The sequence below is a fragment of the Melospiza melodia genome, chromosome 15 (genome assembly GCF_035770615.1).
Source record: "Melospiza melodia melodia isolate bMelMel2 chromosome 15, bMelMel2.pri, whole genome shotgun sequence".
Classification (NCBI taxonomy): Eukaryota; Metazoa; Chordata; class Aves; order Passeriformes; family Passerellidae; genus Melospiza; species Melospiza melodia.
In genome coordinates this window covers 4,002,984-4,015,855 of record NC_086208.1, presented here as the reverse complement: position 1 = coordinate 4,015,855, position 12,872 = coordinate 4,002,984, and the positions used below count along the sequence as shown (strand labels likewise).

Genomic DNA, 12,872 nt, shown 5'->3' with positions numbered 1-12,872 from the left:
GCTGCGGCGCGGACGGTGCGCGCTCCCATTGGCTGCGCGCTGATCCCGGAGGTCGGTGCCCTGCCGGGGCGGTCCCGCCGCGGGCGGAGGTTGCACAACGCGGGGCGACACAGCGGGACACGGCTCAGCTTTGTCACCGAGACTTTATTGGAGCTGCCCCGAGGAGCCTCGGGAGCCCGGAGGGAAGGGAAACGTCCTGCTCCGCAGCCAGGAGCACCAATCTGGACTCCCAGCTCAGTGTCGCAGCCTCCCGCCGTGGCCGGGCTCTTCTCCTGGCTCCTCAGAGAAGGGTGTTCATCAGCGCCTGGGCCTGCTTCAGCTCTGCAGAGAGATGTGGAGATGCAGGGGAGCTGCTGGTACTGCAGCATCCCTTCCAGCATCCCATTCCCAGCGTGCCTTCCACAGCAATTCCCCCCGCAGGATCTCCCACGGAGGTCCCCGCTGCCACTCCTCGTGGTGCCTCACCTGCCAGCAGCACCCAGAACTTGTTGGCCGAGAGCGTCACAGGGACAGCCGTCATCTTCTCACACTCTCTGTCGCGCACGTTGAAGGTGAGGTGCACCACGGGCTCGTTGACCTCCTGCAGCTCGCTGGAGCTCAGGGTGTAATCCACCCGCCAGCGCACCGAGCCCAGCTGGCTCACTAGGGTGGGCAGTGGCATGGTGTCAGCAGCCCGGCTCTCTCCCGCTGGGTGACCCCAAACCCCCAGCACCCCACTCACATCGCAGGCTGCAGGCCCTGAGCCTGTCCTGGAGGGGGCTCTGCTTCTCCTCATAGGAACGGCACAACCCGCTGGCATGCTCTGCTCGTCAGGGGACACAAGGGGAAAACCCCTCTGCTCACACCGACCTGCAGCTGCCAAACCCCCCAAAGCACCCCAGGGACCGACGGCACAGACGGGAGGTGATGGGGACAGCACAGCAGCCAGCCTGCCCTCCATCGGGGCGGGAATTGCCACCCTCAGGGTTTTCCCTACCTTTGGGCAGTCCCAGCTGCTGCAGCTCGCTTGACAGAGACTCACTGTCTACATTGTGCTTGGCTGCACTGGAGAGGATGAAGCCGAGGACAGCAATGGTCGCCTTCACATCCCCTGACTCTGCAGACAGGAGGGAGGGCGAGCTCTGTCACCTTGGGAAGGCAGCCCCAGATCCATTGCTGCCCATCCCTGCAGCGTGGCTCCATCGGGGGATCCTGGTAAGGACAGCAGTGCTCACCTAACTTTGCATCTGAGGTCAGCTTCAGGATCTTGTCATACTGTGGGAGAGCAGAGCATCACGGTGAGCACCAGCTAACACACTCACTACCAGCGTTAACACTGACAAGTCTTACCTAAACATTAATAATAATAAAACTTACTATGCATATTAGTACTACTAGTAGAGGCCAGTAGCGTTCTTAACGCTGAGGCTTGCATGAAGAACACGAGATTAATTAACGTTGCTGATTATGCCATTGTAGCGTTGGCCTCCACTGCGGTACCCCACACTTACCTCGATGGGCTCCCCCAGCAGGTCCCGCAGCACCTGGGCGCAGATCAGCTTCAGCTTCACGGAGGACTGCGGGGGAGAAGGAGGGTGAACGGCGGGCCCGCAGCAGGCGGGGAGCAGGCAGGGGACGCGGGGGACCCGGGGGACACTTAACTATTTTGGCCAGGGTGCTGATCTCGGCCAGCACCCAGTCGGGGCAGTCCAGGTCCCCGCAGAAGCGGAAGCGCTGCGGGAGAACAGGCGGTCAGAGCCGGCAGCGGGCTCCGCACGCCCTCCCCGCTCCCCGCCGCCCAACCCCTCCCCACCATGTCGCCGCCGCTCCCCGGTCCGCGCTGCTACGGCAGAGTCGCCTTTCCGACCCGGAACCACTCCCGGGCCCCTGCCCGCTACGCCCCTCCCCGCCGGGGCGCTCCGGTAGGGGCTCTGCGGGGCCTTTTGGCCGGGACTCGGCAGGAGAGCGGCCGGAGGAGGGGACGGGGGTCCCGGAGCGGCACCCGCGGCGCCCCCGGCCCGTCCAGCAGCGCAGGCTCCGCCCCACCGGCACCTCTCGCTCCCACGGGCCGCCCCTCACAGCGCTCCGCCCGCCAATCCCCGCCCTGTCCAATTACAGCCGCCAATCCCGGCCCGCCTTTCTCCGCTCTGTCCAATCACAGCCGCTCTTTCTGTCCGGACGCGGTCCCGCCCAGCCCAGCCCGCGCAGGCGCAGTCCGGCCCAGCCCGGCCCCTCATACCGCCCTGAGGGCAGCGGAGGCGCCGCCTCAGAGCCGCACTCGCGTTCGCACCCGCGGCCGCGGAGCCGGAGGGGAAATGTGGCGTTCGGAGCCAGGGCTGAAGCTTCACAGGCCTCGACCTGAAATAAAGATCCTGTTCTGGTGCACGAGCAGCTGCACCTGGCCGCAGGGGAACCCAGGCAATCCCTTTGAACCGAGAATGTGCACATATCACTGGCCAGTGAGCTGGGCAGAGTTGTGACCTTTATCCCCTCCTGTCTGTAAGAGCAGGACATTCAAAGCCCCTATGAAAGGGGCTGCACTTCAATAGATGTTGGCTGTTGCTGCATGAACCTCGGTGTGTGTATGTCACATTCCTGTCTCCACCATCAGTGACAGTCTGCTGTTTGAACTTAAACCCATCCTGTCACTGGGGACTTGTTTACTTCTCTCTTCTAACAAGTTAGGCTGGCTGAGTTGGTGTCTGTTAGGCCAAATTTCCTGTGCAGCTCTAGGCCAGCTGTACCTGTCACAGCTCCCCCTTTCTGTTCTAAAACATGCAAGGTGTTCTCTGTCATCCCTCTGCAAGGGCTCTTTGCACACAGGATGGCAGGACAGAGTGGTGACACAGATGATTCTGCCCAACTCAACAAGCCTAGATTCTCTCAGCCGGTGATGTTGTTACAATGAAGTTGTAACATTCATTCCCAGGAGCTGTCAGGCGGGATCACAAACAATACAAACTTTCAAATTGGCATGCCCCAGGCTTATAACTGGGAGGTTACAAACTTATAACTTAACACTATGAACTGGAAACATTTTAACTTTAGAACTGTGAGAAGATAACATGGAAAACAACTTCTCAAGTTCAGGTTTTGACTCTTAAACATATAAAATACTCAAGACCTCATATTATAAAATCTTTGCATTGTTTGAATAGGTAAAACCCTTAAACTGTCACTTCAGAAGGTCCCAAATCTCCGTGTAAGAGGTGTAGAAGTTGTTAAAATCACTGGTCCATGATATCTGCTGAGGGGCCATCAGGAGGGTGCTGTCTCTGGTCCCCAGCAGGACGCAGGGCAGGGCAGACACACCTGGCTGGTGTCCATCCTGTTCTGATGTCTGTGGAAATGCACCCATACCCACATCCCCATGGACCTTCCCTCCTGTTTGTGAGAATGTCTTTTGTCATTGCTTTAGGTGATTGGGCATCACCCGATGACTGTAATGATAGGAAATGGGTTAAGATTACTGGGTTTTGGGATTGTTCTGGTCCTCTTAAGTGATTCAGTGTGTAAGCAGCTTTTGCTACTCTGCTCTGTGGGTATTTTCACTTCCATGAGATGAACTGCACAATGGAACTTGCATTGCATTGTGCAGCTTTTCAGTCCAAGAGTCCTTAATCTCTGGAGCCATCAGGATAATGGATTTAAAGCATTTTCTACATGATTAAATGTCATGGCAGGCAGAGGTGGTAGAGTGCTGCGACCTTCCCAGAGAAGCAGCTTTAAAAACAGGTCCTGGGTGCACAGGCATGTCTTGCTCTTGTCCAGTGATTTCAGCTCTTGGGTGATTTCAGCCACGAGCAACACAGAAGAAAATGAGAGAATCTTTGTATGGGGTTCCAAAGAGGGTCTTTATTGAGCTCCTACCCCCAAAGGGTCCAGGGATTAAGAACTCTCCCAGGCAATGAGAATAGGGTTTATAAAGGGATACTGAGGGGCAGGGCAGAACATCAGAACGAATTAAATGAGGGCACAGGGGTGGAACAAAGGGGAAGGGCAAATGGGATACATAGAACCAACATGCAACAATGCATTCTAAGGAAAGCTTTTTTCCTCACCATGACTAGGGAGGTTGTTGCTTAAGGGCTGTCCCTCCAAGGGAGTATGGTAAGCTTCTCCTCAGTTTACCAACCTCCACAATTAAACATATGAAGGAAAAGTCTTGAAGTTTCGGTAATTTACTATACAAAACTTATACAAAATAACTATACAAAAACTTATAAAGATCTAATGCAAAGATTAGCTTCTACGTGTAAAAAAATAAATCTTCTTAAATTAAACATGAAGGGGAAAGGAAATACAGACTGACTTATGTTCTCCAAAAGGAAGGTGTCAGAATGCCCTTTGGTAATGGAATTTCTTCTGCCTGTAGACATTTCTGCACAAAAGTCTTCAAACGTGACAAACAGCCCATCTGGCCCGAGCTGGTCACAGCTTCAATTCTTGGGATATAGAATTTCTGGATGAAGAGCATTATTTTCCAGAACTGAATCCCATACTGCCTCATCAGAGCATTGCCACACACCTCCAGGAAATCCAGAAGGAGCACAGCTGTCACATCTGCCAGAGGCTCCAGATTCAACATCTGCGCAAGCCAGCGCCATCCATAGCTCAGACCGTGAGGGTGAGCCCCTTGTCTGCTTCCATGAGGCCAGCGGAGCTGAATGATGGCAGCGTAGAGACGAATCATTCCTGACATCCTTTTAAGAAAATGATCTGCTTCTTCCACTTTAGAATCATGAACTTCATATCCAAGCATCCTCTGATACTCTTTCATAGAAGTCCCTTCTTTCCGAGCGGGGTAAAATGGCACAGCATAGGGGCACTTTTTGTGCAGATGAGCTAAAAAGATGTCTCCAACTCGAGGGTGTAATTCCCAGATTCCTGAGAGCACCGCAGCAATTGGGAAAGCTGAATCGTGGTGAAAAGATACTTCTCCTTCCCCATGTCTCACAAACTTCTCTGCAAGTTTGTAACAAACAAATTCCAGCCCCTGTGGATGCTGAGTCACCCACACCGTCTGGCCTTCAGTCTGAACAGGCTTCCCAGACAGCAGGTTATTGATCTTATCAAACACCTCTCTCAGCTGAGAGCCTGATATGCTAGAGATCTGGCTCACAGGGATTGTAGCTGCTTTCTGCAGGTTTGTCTTTATCTTCTTCACCTCAGTGTCGCCTCTGCAGTTTCCAATATCACTGAAAGCAGCAACACATTGCTCAGCAGCATCCTGAAGCTGCCAGTACCACTGCATGATGCTTCCTTCTGTTTCAACTTGAAGTCCTTCCTTCTCCTGCTTTCCCCACGACTTCTGTGCAGGGACAGAAGTCTGCCACATCATCTGCTCTCTTTTCTCTAACTCTTTCTCGTTTTGTTTCTTTTCCTCTTCATATTTCCTCTTTCTTCCTTCTCGAGCTGCAGTGATTTCCTGCTGCATGCTGGATATCGCCCCTCTCATCTCCTGCAGGGCTTGTTCAGAGCTGGCCACACCTGCTGGATCTGGGAGCCCCCTCTTGCTCGTGGTGGGGGTGAGCCCTGACACCCGTGCACAGATCTGGTTGCCACGATTGCTGCACACAGACAGATCCATTCTGGGCAAATCTTTGTGCCTGCAGCTGGGATCAATCTGCTGGTTCAGCTGCAGCAGTTCCTCCTGGATGGAATAAAGGCGGTGCAGTCTCTCCTGGCCCTCTTTCCTGCGCAGAAGCTCCAGCTCTTCCTGGTGTTGCCTCTGCTGCTCTGCCTCACGCAATTTTAGGTTCAATATCTTTGCTGTACGTTGGTGTTCTTCCTTCAACTTCTCTTGCTGCCTCCGAGCCTCCTTTGAGCTCTTCTCCATTAGTTCTTGCAGCTCTTGAAATTCCTGATGCCGCTTCAGCTCCCTCAGTTCATCAAAGTGCTTCAGCTGCCCACTGGCCTGGGCATAGGCTGCCCTCACCATCTGCTCCAGCTTCTCCTGCCACTCTCTCAGCCTCTCCCTTGCTTTCAGCCTGTGCATCTCTTCATACATCCGAATGCAGTCTTCGACTTTTGCAGCTTTAGATGACAGAACTGCTGGAGCAACGTCTTGGTTTATTTCCAGGAGACTAAGATGATCGTTTTCCTTTTGCCCAGTAGGATTGGGCAGAACTGTTGGTAATGCGGCAATGGTGACGATATTTTGTGTCTCTGCTGAGGGATGATGGCTCTGGTTCTCTCTCGTATCCTTTGCTGGTAGACAATCCAAAGCAATCTTCTGCTCCAATGGTGGCAGTGCAGTCACAGCACTGACTGCTGAGGGATTCCCTGATCTGCTGGTTTTTCCAGGGATTTCTGGTGATGTATTTCCCAGGCCTGTCCCTGAGTTGCAGCGATGGTTGGACTCACCCCATGGCAGCAGGGCAGAAAGTGCAGTCTCAGAGCTGGACCAGTGGGCTCTGGGAGGAGGCAGTACTGGCGTGTGTGCTGTGTCTGGACATGTGTGTGTCCCTGGTGCCTGCTGCTGGAATGACTGCACAGGCATAACTGGAGCAGCTCTAAGGTGCTTTGACTCTGCGAGAGCTGGGCGTCCCTGCAGCGCAGCAGCAGAGCCAGCACAGCTAGGCTTGGTCACAGAGGGCTCATTTGCCATCGTGGCACAGCCAGGCTCAGTGGCAGGCAGCCCTCTGCAGCAGCCATGTGCTCCACAGCAGCCATTTACCCTGCAGTGGCCAAGCATTGCCTGGCAGCAGGCAGAGGAGGCTCCAGGGCAGCTTGCCATTTCACAGCAGGTGGTTGTGGTCTCGGTGGTCTTGGCTGAAGCAGCAGGACACAGAGGAAAGGCAGGGCAGCCTGTGGTGGCTCCAAGGGCTGGTGCAGCAGGGTACAGAGAAGAGGCAGAGCCCAGGGTGGCTGCAGGACACCTGTGTAACTCAGCTTGGGAGTGCGGGCTGTCTCCACTGCTTTGTTCAGGGTTGGTGCAATCTACCAGCATCTCATCCCTGTGCAGGATGGCCCCACGGCTCTGTGCCATGGTGGGATGATTGGCTGGCACATTGTCCCTGCCCTGGGCAGTGGCATGGCCCCAGGCAGCCACAGGGCACTCTGCAGACAGGTCACCCCCTCCTGGGGAGACTCCCTGGCACCACATGGGGGATGCTCTGCCCGTTCTCCTCCCCTGCTCGCCCAGTGCCATCTCCTGCAGCAGCCTCATGTCTCGCTCGCTCTCTAACTGTTTTATCAGGTCCAGGATGAGCCTCCAGGGTTTGACAACATTGATGGCAGTTTCATCGGCTGTGGCAGCTGCTGCAAGTATGTATCTGCCAGCCCAATCCCATGTGTTTAAGTCCAAGGCTGCCTCTTCGGACACGTCCAGTCCGTGGCTCCCACACCACTTTAGTAAGGCCACTAAAGCCTGTTTATCATATTTAATCCCTCTTCTTCTTAAAATAAGAGTCCATACCTGGAGTGTAGGGTCTTCTGGCACTGATGCCCACGCTCCCATTTATCCTAGTGGTGTCTGTAAATCACAAAGGTGTTTGGATCCACGTGGCTTTCCCTGCTGTTCCTTGTCACACTCTCCACTTCAGGCAGAGCGCTCCACTGCCCGCAGTGCTCTCTGCCCACCCGCAGCCTCCTCTGCTGCCCACTGCTCTGTCTTGGCTAGAAAGACTGGTGTCTGCTTCCAGAAGGCAAGATCCTGCAGAAGAGGGGAGTTTTCCTCTGAAGATCTACTGGTGAAGTAGAAGGGTCTGGTCTTCCTCTGGGAATCCAGTGGAAAAGGCTGCCTGTGATGTTTGAAGTCCCAGATTATATCCTGGAGGCAATGCTTGGCTCCTCCCCCTGGGTGGAGCATCTCACAATGGGAAGATGGAATTTTATCAGTCAGGCAGTGACACTCAATGGCCCATTAACAGAAGATATCTCCAGGAGGGAGGATGGGTCATGGAAGAGATAAAGAACACTGCCCCACCTGGTTTTAACAGATGGTAATAGAATACATCTGGTTACATCTTGCATTGCAATCTAAGACAAGGTCCCTTCTGCCCATGGCTTTCTCTACTGCCCACAGCTCTCTGGTGTCCTTCAGCTGCCAGCAGCTCTTTCCACTGCCCGCAGCTTCTCACAGCCCACCCAGGTGCCTGGCAGCAATCTCCACTGCCCTGTCTCTCTGCAACACTGCAGCAGCTTGTTGTCCTCACACAGGACACCAAATGTTGCTTGGGTGTTGGAGACAGGAATGCTACAGGCACACATGGTGCTCATGCAGCAAGAGCCAAGGGTTATTGTCTGAATGGTCTTTTTATAGGGATTTTAAATCCCTTGTTCATATAAACATGGTTGGCTAAAGACCTTAACTCTGTTCAGCTCACTGGCCAAGGATAGGAGAGCATCCATGATTTAAAACAATTGGCTCAGATCCCCTGTTCGAGCTTAAGTCCAGACTATCATTAGTACACTTGGGGACTCGTTTAATCCTATCTTCTAATGAGCTAGGCTAGTCGAGTTGGTGTCTATTAGGCCAAATTATCTGTGTAGCTTTAGACCAGCTACAGCAGTCACACCCTGCATCCAGGGAGGAGGAACGGCAGCCCAGCCCCTCAGGACACCCCCCATGGGGGACCAGGACAAGGAGATGCCTGCAAGGTCATGGATCCAGCCAAGGAGCTCATCTGCCCTTCTCCATCTGTGACCCCCAGCAAAGGGCTGGAGGACCTGAGGGACACCAAGGCTTTGTCATCCTCCCCACCAATGCCTGTGATCCACAACGTCTTCAGCCTGGCACCTTACCAGGAGTACCTGGAGAAGGCCAAGGGCACAGACCCCATCCTGTTCTGCAGGAAGCACCTGTGGGAGCGCTCCTCACCCCAGGGCACGGCTGGCAGCCAGGAGCCCGCTGCCCTCAGAGACGTCTCGGCGGTGCCCAGCCTGAGGTCGGGCAGTGATGCAGTGCAGAGCCAAGGGGAAAGCTGTTACAGGAGCCTCCCTAAAAAGCCAAAGCCTGTGCCCCAAGAGCTGGAGTCTCAGGAGGGCAGCCCTGACAGGGTGGGCAGCAAGGGGTCACCCCCTAAGGACATGGTGCTGGACCTTAGCTTCAAGAGGAGACTGGTGGAAGCTGGGGACACGCAGAGAGCCCCTGGCTGTGCAGAGGGGCCACTGGAGCGAGAGGATGAGGAGGAGAAAGAAGCTGGAGGAGGGAAGGTGGGGTTGGGAGAGGGGGCGCAGCCCCGGGGGCCTGAGGCAGACTCAGGGGACAGGAGCAGCTTCCAGAGCTCAGCCAACTTCATGTTGGTGTGCAGTTTTTACTGTTTGGTTTTTATTGCTTTTCTCCTCCTCTTTTTCAACCACAAGTGTATTTTGGGGGAGAATAGAGCTGCAGAGGTGCAGGGTGGTGCTGTGATGGGTCTGTAGGTCTTCCACTGCCACTGCTAGCCAGTCATGCCAGAGTTAAGAATCTAATCCCTGTGGATGCGATATGGTACAGCAGGCTTGGTTCACAGCCACAGGATGGTGCCACAGAGTTTTCCCTTCCCTTGTTGGCTGCAGTGGCAGTGCAGGGCAGCTCAGCCCCCCACGTTTTGGGGTGGTGCCTGCCCATCACTTGGAACATTTAATTGCTGTACATTTAAGAGACCTGATGTAGATATGGGGCCACATGTAGACCTCCCCCCACCCTGCCCTGGTGCAGCTCTGTTCCTTTTTTTGAGTGTTGGAAGGATGTCAGGGCAGCAAGCCAGGACCACGTAATAAGTGACATAGACTCTCAAGATATTCTCAGAAGACTAATAATCTTTATTAAGAAACCCATGATTTTTATAACCTACTTCGTTACAGTTGGACCTAATTGGTCCTTTAATTAAAACACCATCACCATTGAGTAGGTAAAGAAACCACCCTTTGGTAAAGGGTTAAACAAAAGGTGAACAAATCTCCATAACACTTTCCACATGTTCACAACGTCAGGTGCAGCAAGATAAGAATTGTTTCAAATTCTTTCTCTCCAGCTCCCTAAAGCTTCTGGGGCCAATTCTGGGAAAACTTATCTAGCTTCTCTGTGTCTCTGACCAGGGAGCTGCTACCACAGAAGGAGGCTTTATTTCACTAAATGTAAAGAAACTAAAACAAGGATTACTGAGAAACTATGAATGTTTGTTTTAAAACAGAATCCAGCTGTTTCCCCTCCCTTGTTTGAATAAACAGTATAGCCAAACTAAAACACTGAGTCATGAACATCCCAGCATCTGTTACATCTTAAGACAATCATTATATACAGCAGGAAAGCTTTTAACAGATCAAGCTTGAGGTACCTAAAAAACTAAAGCTGTAGGAGGGGGGCTACACTCTTAGCCTTGGATGCCTGGTAGTGGGGAATCAACAAAGTCAGAGAACTTGCTAAAGAAGAATAAATTCACTTATGAAATGTTTCCAGGTGGTCTCCATGTCTTCTCTCTCCCTGGCTAGCTGTCCTGTGTAGAAGAATTAGTGTGTGCATACTAGAGTTGTGAACTGCTGTGTTACACCACCATCCTCCTGTACACCCAATATTAAAAATCCTTTTTGATAAAATCCAAGTTTGCAGTCCATTTCCCTCCCTCCCAAGGAGCACATTCAGTCCTTCCTTCTCTTTTTGCTCTGAAGCTCATGTTCCTTAGGGCAGCTGCTGTCTGATGGCTGTTTAGAACCACTGTGTTGCTTGGCTTCTTCCAGAAACTTGTCCAAACCAAATGGATCCTCCTCAAATTGCACTGGTCCATCTCTGCTCCTGCCACTGCTGTTATGATCCAAGTTAGAAAACCCTTTGTCAGGAACAAACCTGTTGGTCTTTATTCGAGCCTCTAGATCATCCCCATATATATCCTTATCCATATTTTTACTTGGCCTGTAGATGTTTTGGGCCATATCCTTGCCACTTCTCCATGGCTGGTCATAAACATTATAGATGTCATCCTCTCCTCCAGCAAAGCCACTGTCCATTCCCTTGCTCTGGTTGAACAGCCTCTGGTCATATTGGATTTCGTTGGATGGCCTTCGGATGGGCATCCCCAGGGCAATAACTTCACTGATATCTCTCTTCTCATTTCTCTGCAGCTTTGACCTTTTATCAGGAGCTGCCCAGGAGAGATTTCTGTCGTGCTGTCTCTCTTTGCGCTGGTCATGTCTGATCTCATCTCTTCCTCGAGCTTCTCCCTCCTCTTTTTCAACACAGGTTTTGATCCCTGCTCTTCTCTCCCTGGCTTTCTGAGCCATTTCTCTGAGCTTTTCCTCATGTTTCTCTTTTTCTTTCTGAGCCATCTTCCTCTCCACCTGGGCTCGCATCTCTACTGCCTCACGAGCCTTTCTGTCAGCAATATAGAGCGCCTCAGCAAGTTTGGCAAAGTTCTCATTAATATGAACAGTCTGCAATCCTCTGCCATCTGCAGCCAGACGCTTATCCAAGGGAACGGTGTAACCCTTCACATTTTTCCAGTTTGAAATGCACGGAGGGATTTTCCACTCTTGCTGCTCTTTCACAGTCATCTTTCTACTTGGAGAGTGCATTACAGGTGCTGGAGGAGACGGTGGTCCTCGCGGAATCTTCTTGTTGCTTTTGAATCTTGGAGGCTCCAAAAGCTCCTTTTGCATTTCCACCACCCGAATCACTCTCTGCCTTGCTCCAGAGTTGAATGCAGCTCCTTGCTGAGATGTACTGTGCAGGAGCTGCCTTCTCTGCAGCTCCAACTGGCATGGCTGCTGCAACTTTCTGGGAGACTAACTTCTCCAAGGTTTCTCTTGTCTTCTTTGTTATTTCTCTAACTGTGTTCTCATCTGGTCTTTGCAGTTCAGGATGATCCACGTTCATGATCTCTTTTGGCACAAGATCTGTGTACTTGCTGTAAATAACCTTGTCCTTTGACTGTCCTTGTCGAGCAATTGCATCATATTTTATTTTTCCTTCTGCATCCACCTGAAGAGCCAAAGCATTGGAAATTTTCTTCTTTTGGCCCATATCCAATGGATATTGGGCCACATGAATTTCTGGGAAGGCACCCCCATCTCCAAAATCCTCTAGGGCCTGTGGTATCCATCCTTTCCGGTAACCATATGGGGGAGGTGCCCTTTGTGAGGAGACCAGAGCAGTCTGCCTGGATCTCTGAGCTCCTGCTCTTTCTTCTAGTTCTAGCTGATCCCGGGACAAATGGGTTGGAGCTGGCAAAAAAATGGTGAGTGCCATCTTGACCACGTACACCATCCGCTCTGCCCCACGCCCAGCCCGCGGCTCTCCTCTTCTTCCAAGATTATCTGCAGCAATTAGTTGAAAGTTCTTAACTAAGTCCTATAACCTTGAATTTTATCTGCAGTAGTTCTTTAAGGTTGAGAAATTATTAGCTCACAAAAAAAAAATGTTGCTGCTCAAGCAAAGTCAGAGTACAACCTGACACCCTGTGGGTCAGGGTGGTGGCTGCCGCCCTCCAGCAGTGCCAGCTGTGGTTCTGTGTAAGCAGTGATCCTGCAGAATCAGGGAGTTTCCCTCTGAAGGCCCACTGGTGAAGTAGAAGGGTCTGATCTTCCTCTGGGAAACCAGTGGGAGAGGAAAGTTTCTCCTCTGGGAATGCAGCGGGCAAAGGCTGCTGTGGTGTTTGAAGTCCCAGATTGTATCCAGGTAGGAATGCTTGGCTCCTCCCCTGGGTGGAGCATCTCACAATGGGATGATGGAATTTTATCAGTTGGGCAGGGACAATGGCCCATTAACAGAAGATATCTCCCTGGTGGGAGGATGGGTCATGGAAGAGATAAAGAACCCTGCCCCACCTGGTTTTAACAGATGGTAATAGAATACATCTGGTTACATCTTGCATTGCAATCTAAGACAGTTAAATATTTTCTACATTGTAAGATATATAGTTGTTTTCTTTTAAGAGGTAAGACAAATCCAACTGAAAGAGCTGTGATGGAAC

At 52.2% G+C, this 12,872-nt stretch overlaps 3 protein-coding genes across 3 annotated transcripts; all 3 read right to left on the bottom strand.

Annotated features, from left to right (window-relative positions):
* Positions 1 to 124: 124 nt before the first annotated feature.
* COMMD4 (COMM domain containing 4) lies at positions 125 to 2,014 on the bottom strand. Its single transcript, XM_063169438.1, has 8 exons — positions 1,793 to 2,014; positions 1,642 to 1,713; positions 1,491 to 1,556; positions 1,215 to 1,254; positions 977 to 1,096; positions 722 to 802; positions 466 to 642; positions 125 to 321 (listed from the first exon to the last, which is right to left on the bottom strand). Exons 1-8 carry the CDS (start codon positions 1,793 to 1,795, stop codon positions 281 to 283), a joined length of 600 nt encoding a protein of 199 aa, XP_063025508.1. The 5' UTR covers positions 1,796 to 2,014; the 3' UTR covers positions 125 to 280.
* A 2,277-nt stretch (positions 2,015 to 4,291) lies between these two features.
* Positions 4,292 to 6,970, bottom strand: LOC134425472 (mRNA export factor GLE1-like). The gene is made up of 2 exons (XM_063170136.1): positions 6,926 to 6,970; positions 4,292 to 6,082 (listed from the first exon to the last, which is right to left on the bottom strand). Exons 1-2 carry the CDS (start codon positions 6,968 to 6,970, stop codon positions 4,292 to 4,294), a joined length of 1,836 nt encoding a protein of 611 aa, XP_063026206.1.
* Positions 6,971 to 10,538: 3,568 nt separating this feature from the next.
* On the bottom strand, positions 10,539 to 12,148 carry LOC134425142 (SNW domain-containing protein 1-like). Its single transcript, XM_063169437.1, is given in 2 exon segments — positions 10,539 to 11,620; positions 11,622 to 12,148. Coding segments are annotated over 2 exon segments (1,602 nt in total). The 3' UTR covers positions 10,539 to 10,545.
* Between the last annotated feature and the right edge of the window lie 724 nt (positions 12,149 to 12,872).

Coding starts and splice junctions, on each gene's coding strand:
- COMMD4 (XM_063169438.1), bottom strand. Junction 1,255..1,490: donor TGCTGGGGGAGCCCATCGAG/GTAAGTGTGGGG, acceptor GCTCTCCCACAG/TATGACAAGATCCTGAAGCT. Junction 322..465: donor GTTCTGGGTGCTGCTGGCAG/GTGAGGCACCAC, acceptor ATCTCTCTGCAG/AGCTGAAGCAGGCCCAGGCG.
- LOC134425472 (XM_063170136.1), bottom strand. CDS start 6,970: ATGGCACAGAGCCGTGGGGCCATCCTGCACAGGGATGAGATGCTG. Junction 6,083..6,925: donor TGCACAGGGATGAGATGCTG/GTAGATTGCACC, acceptor ACTGGGCAAAAG/GAAAACGATCATCTTAGTCT.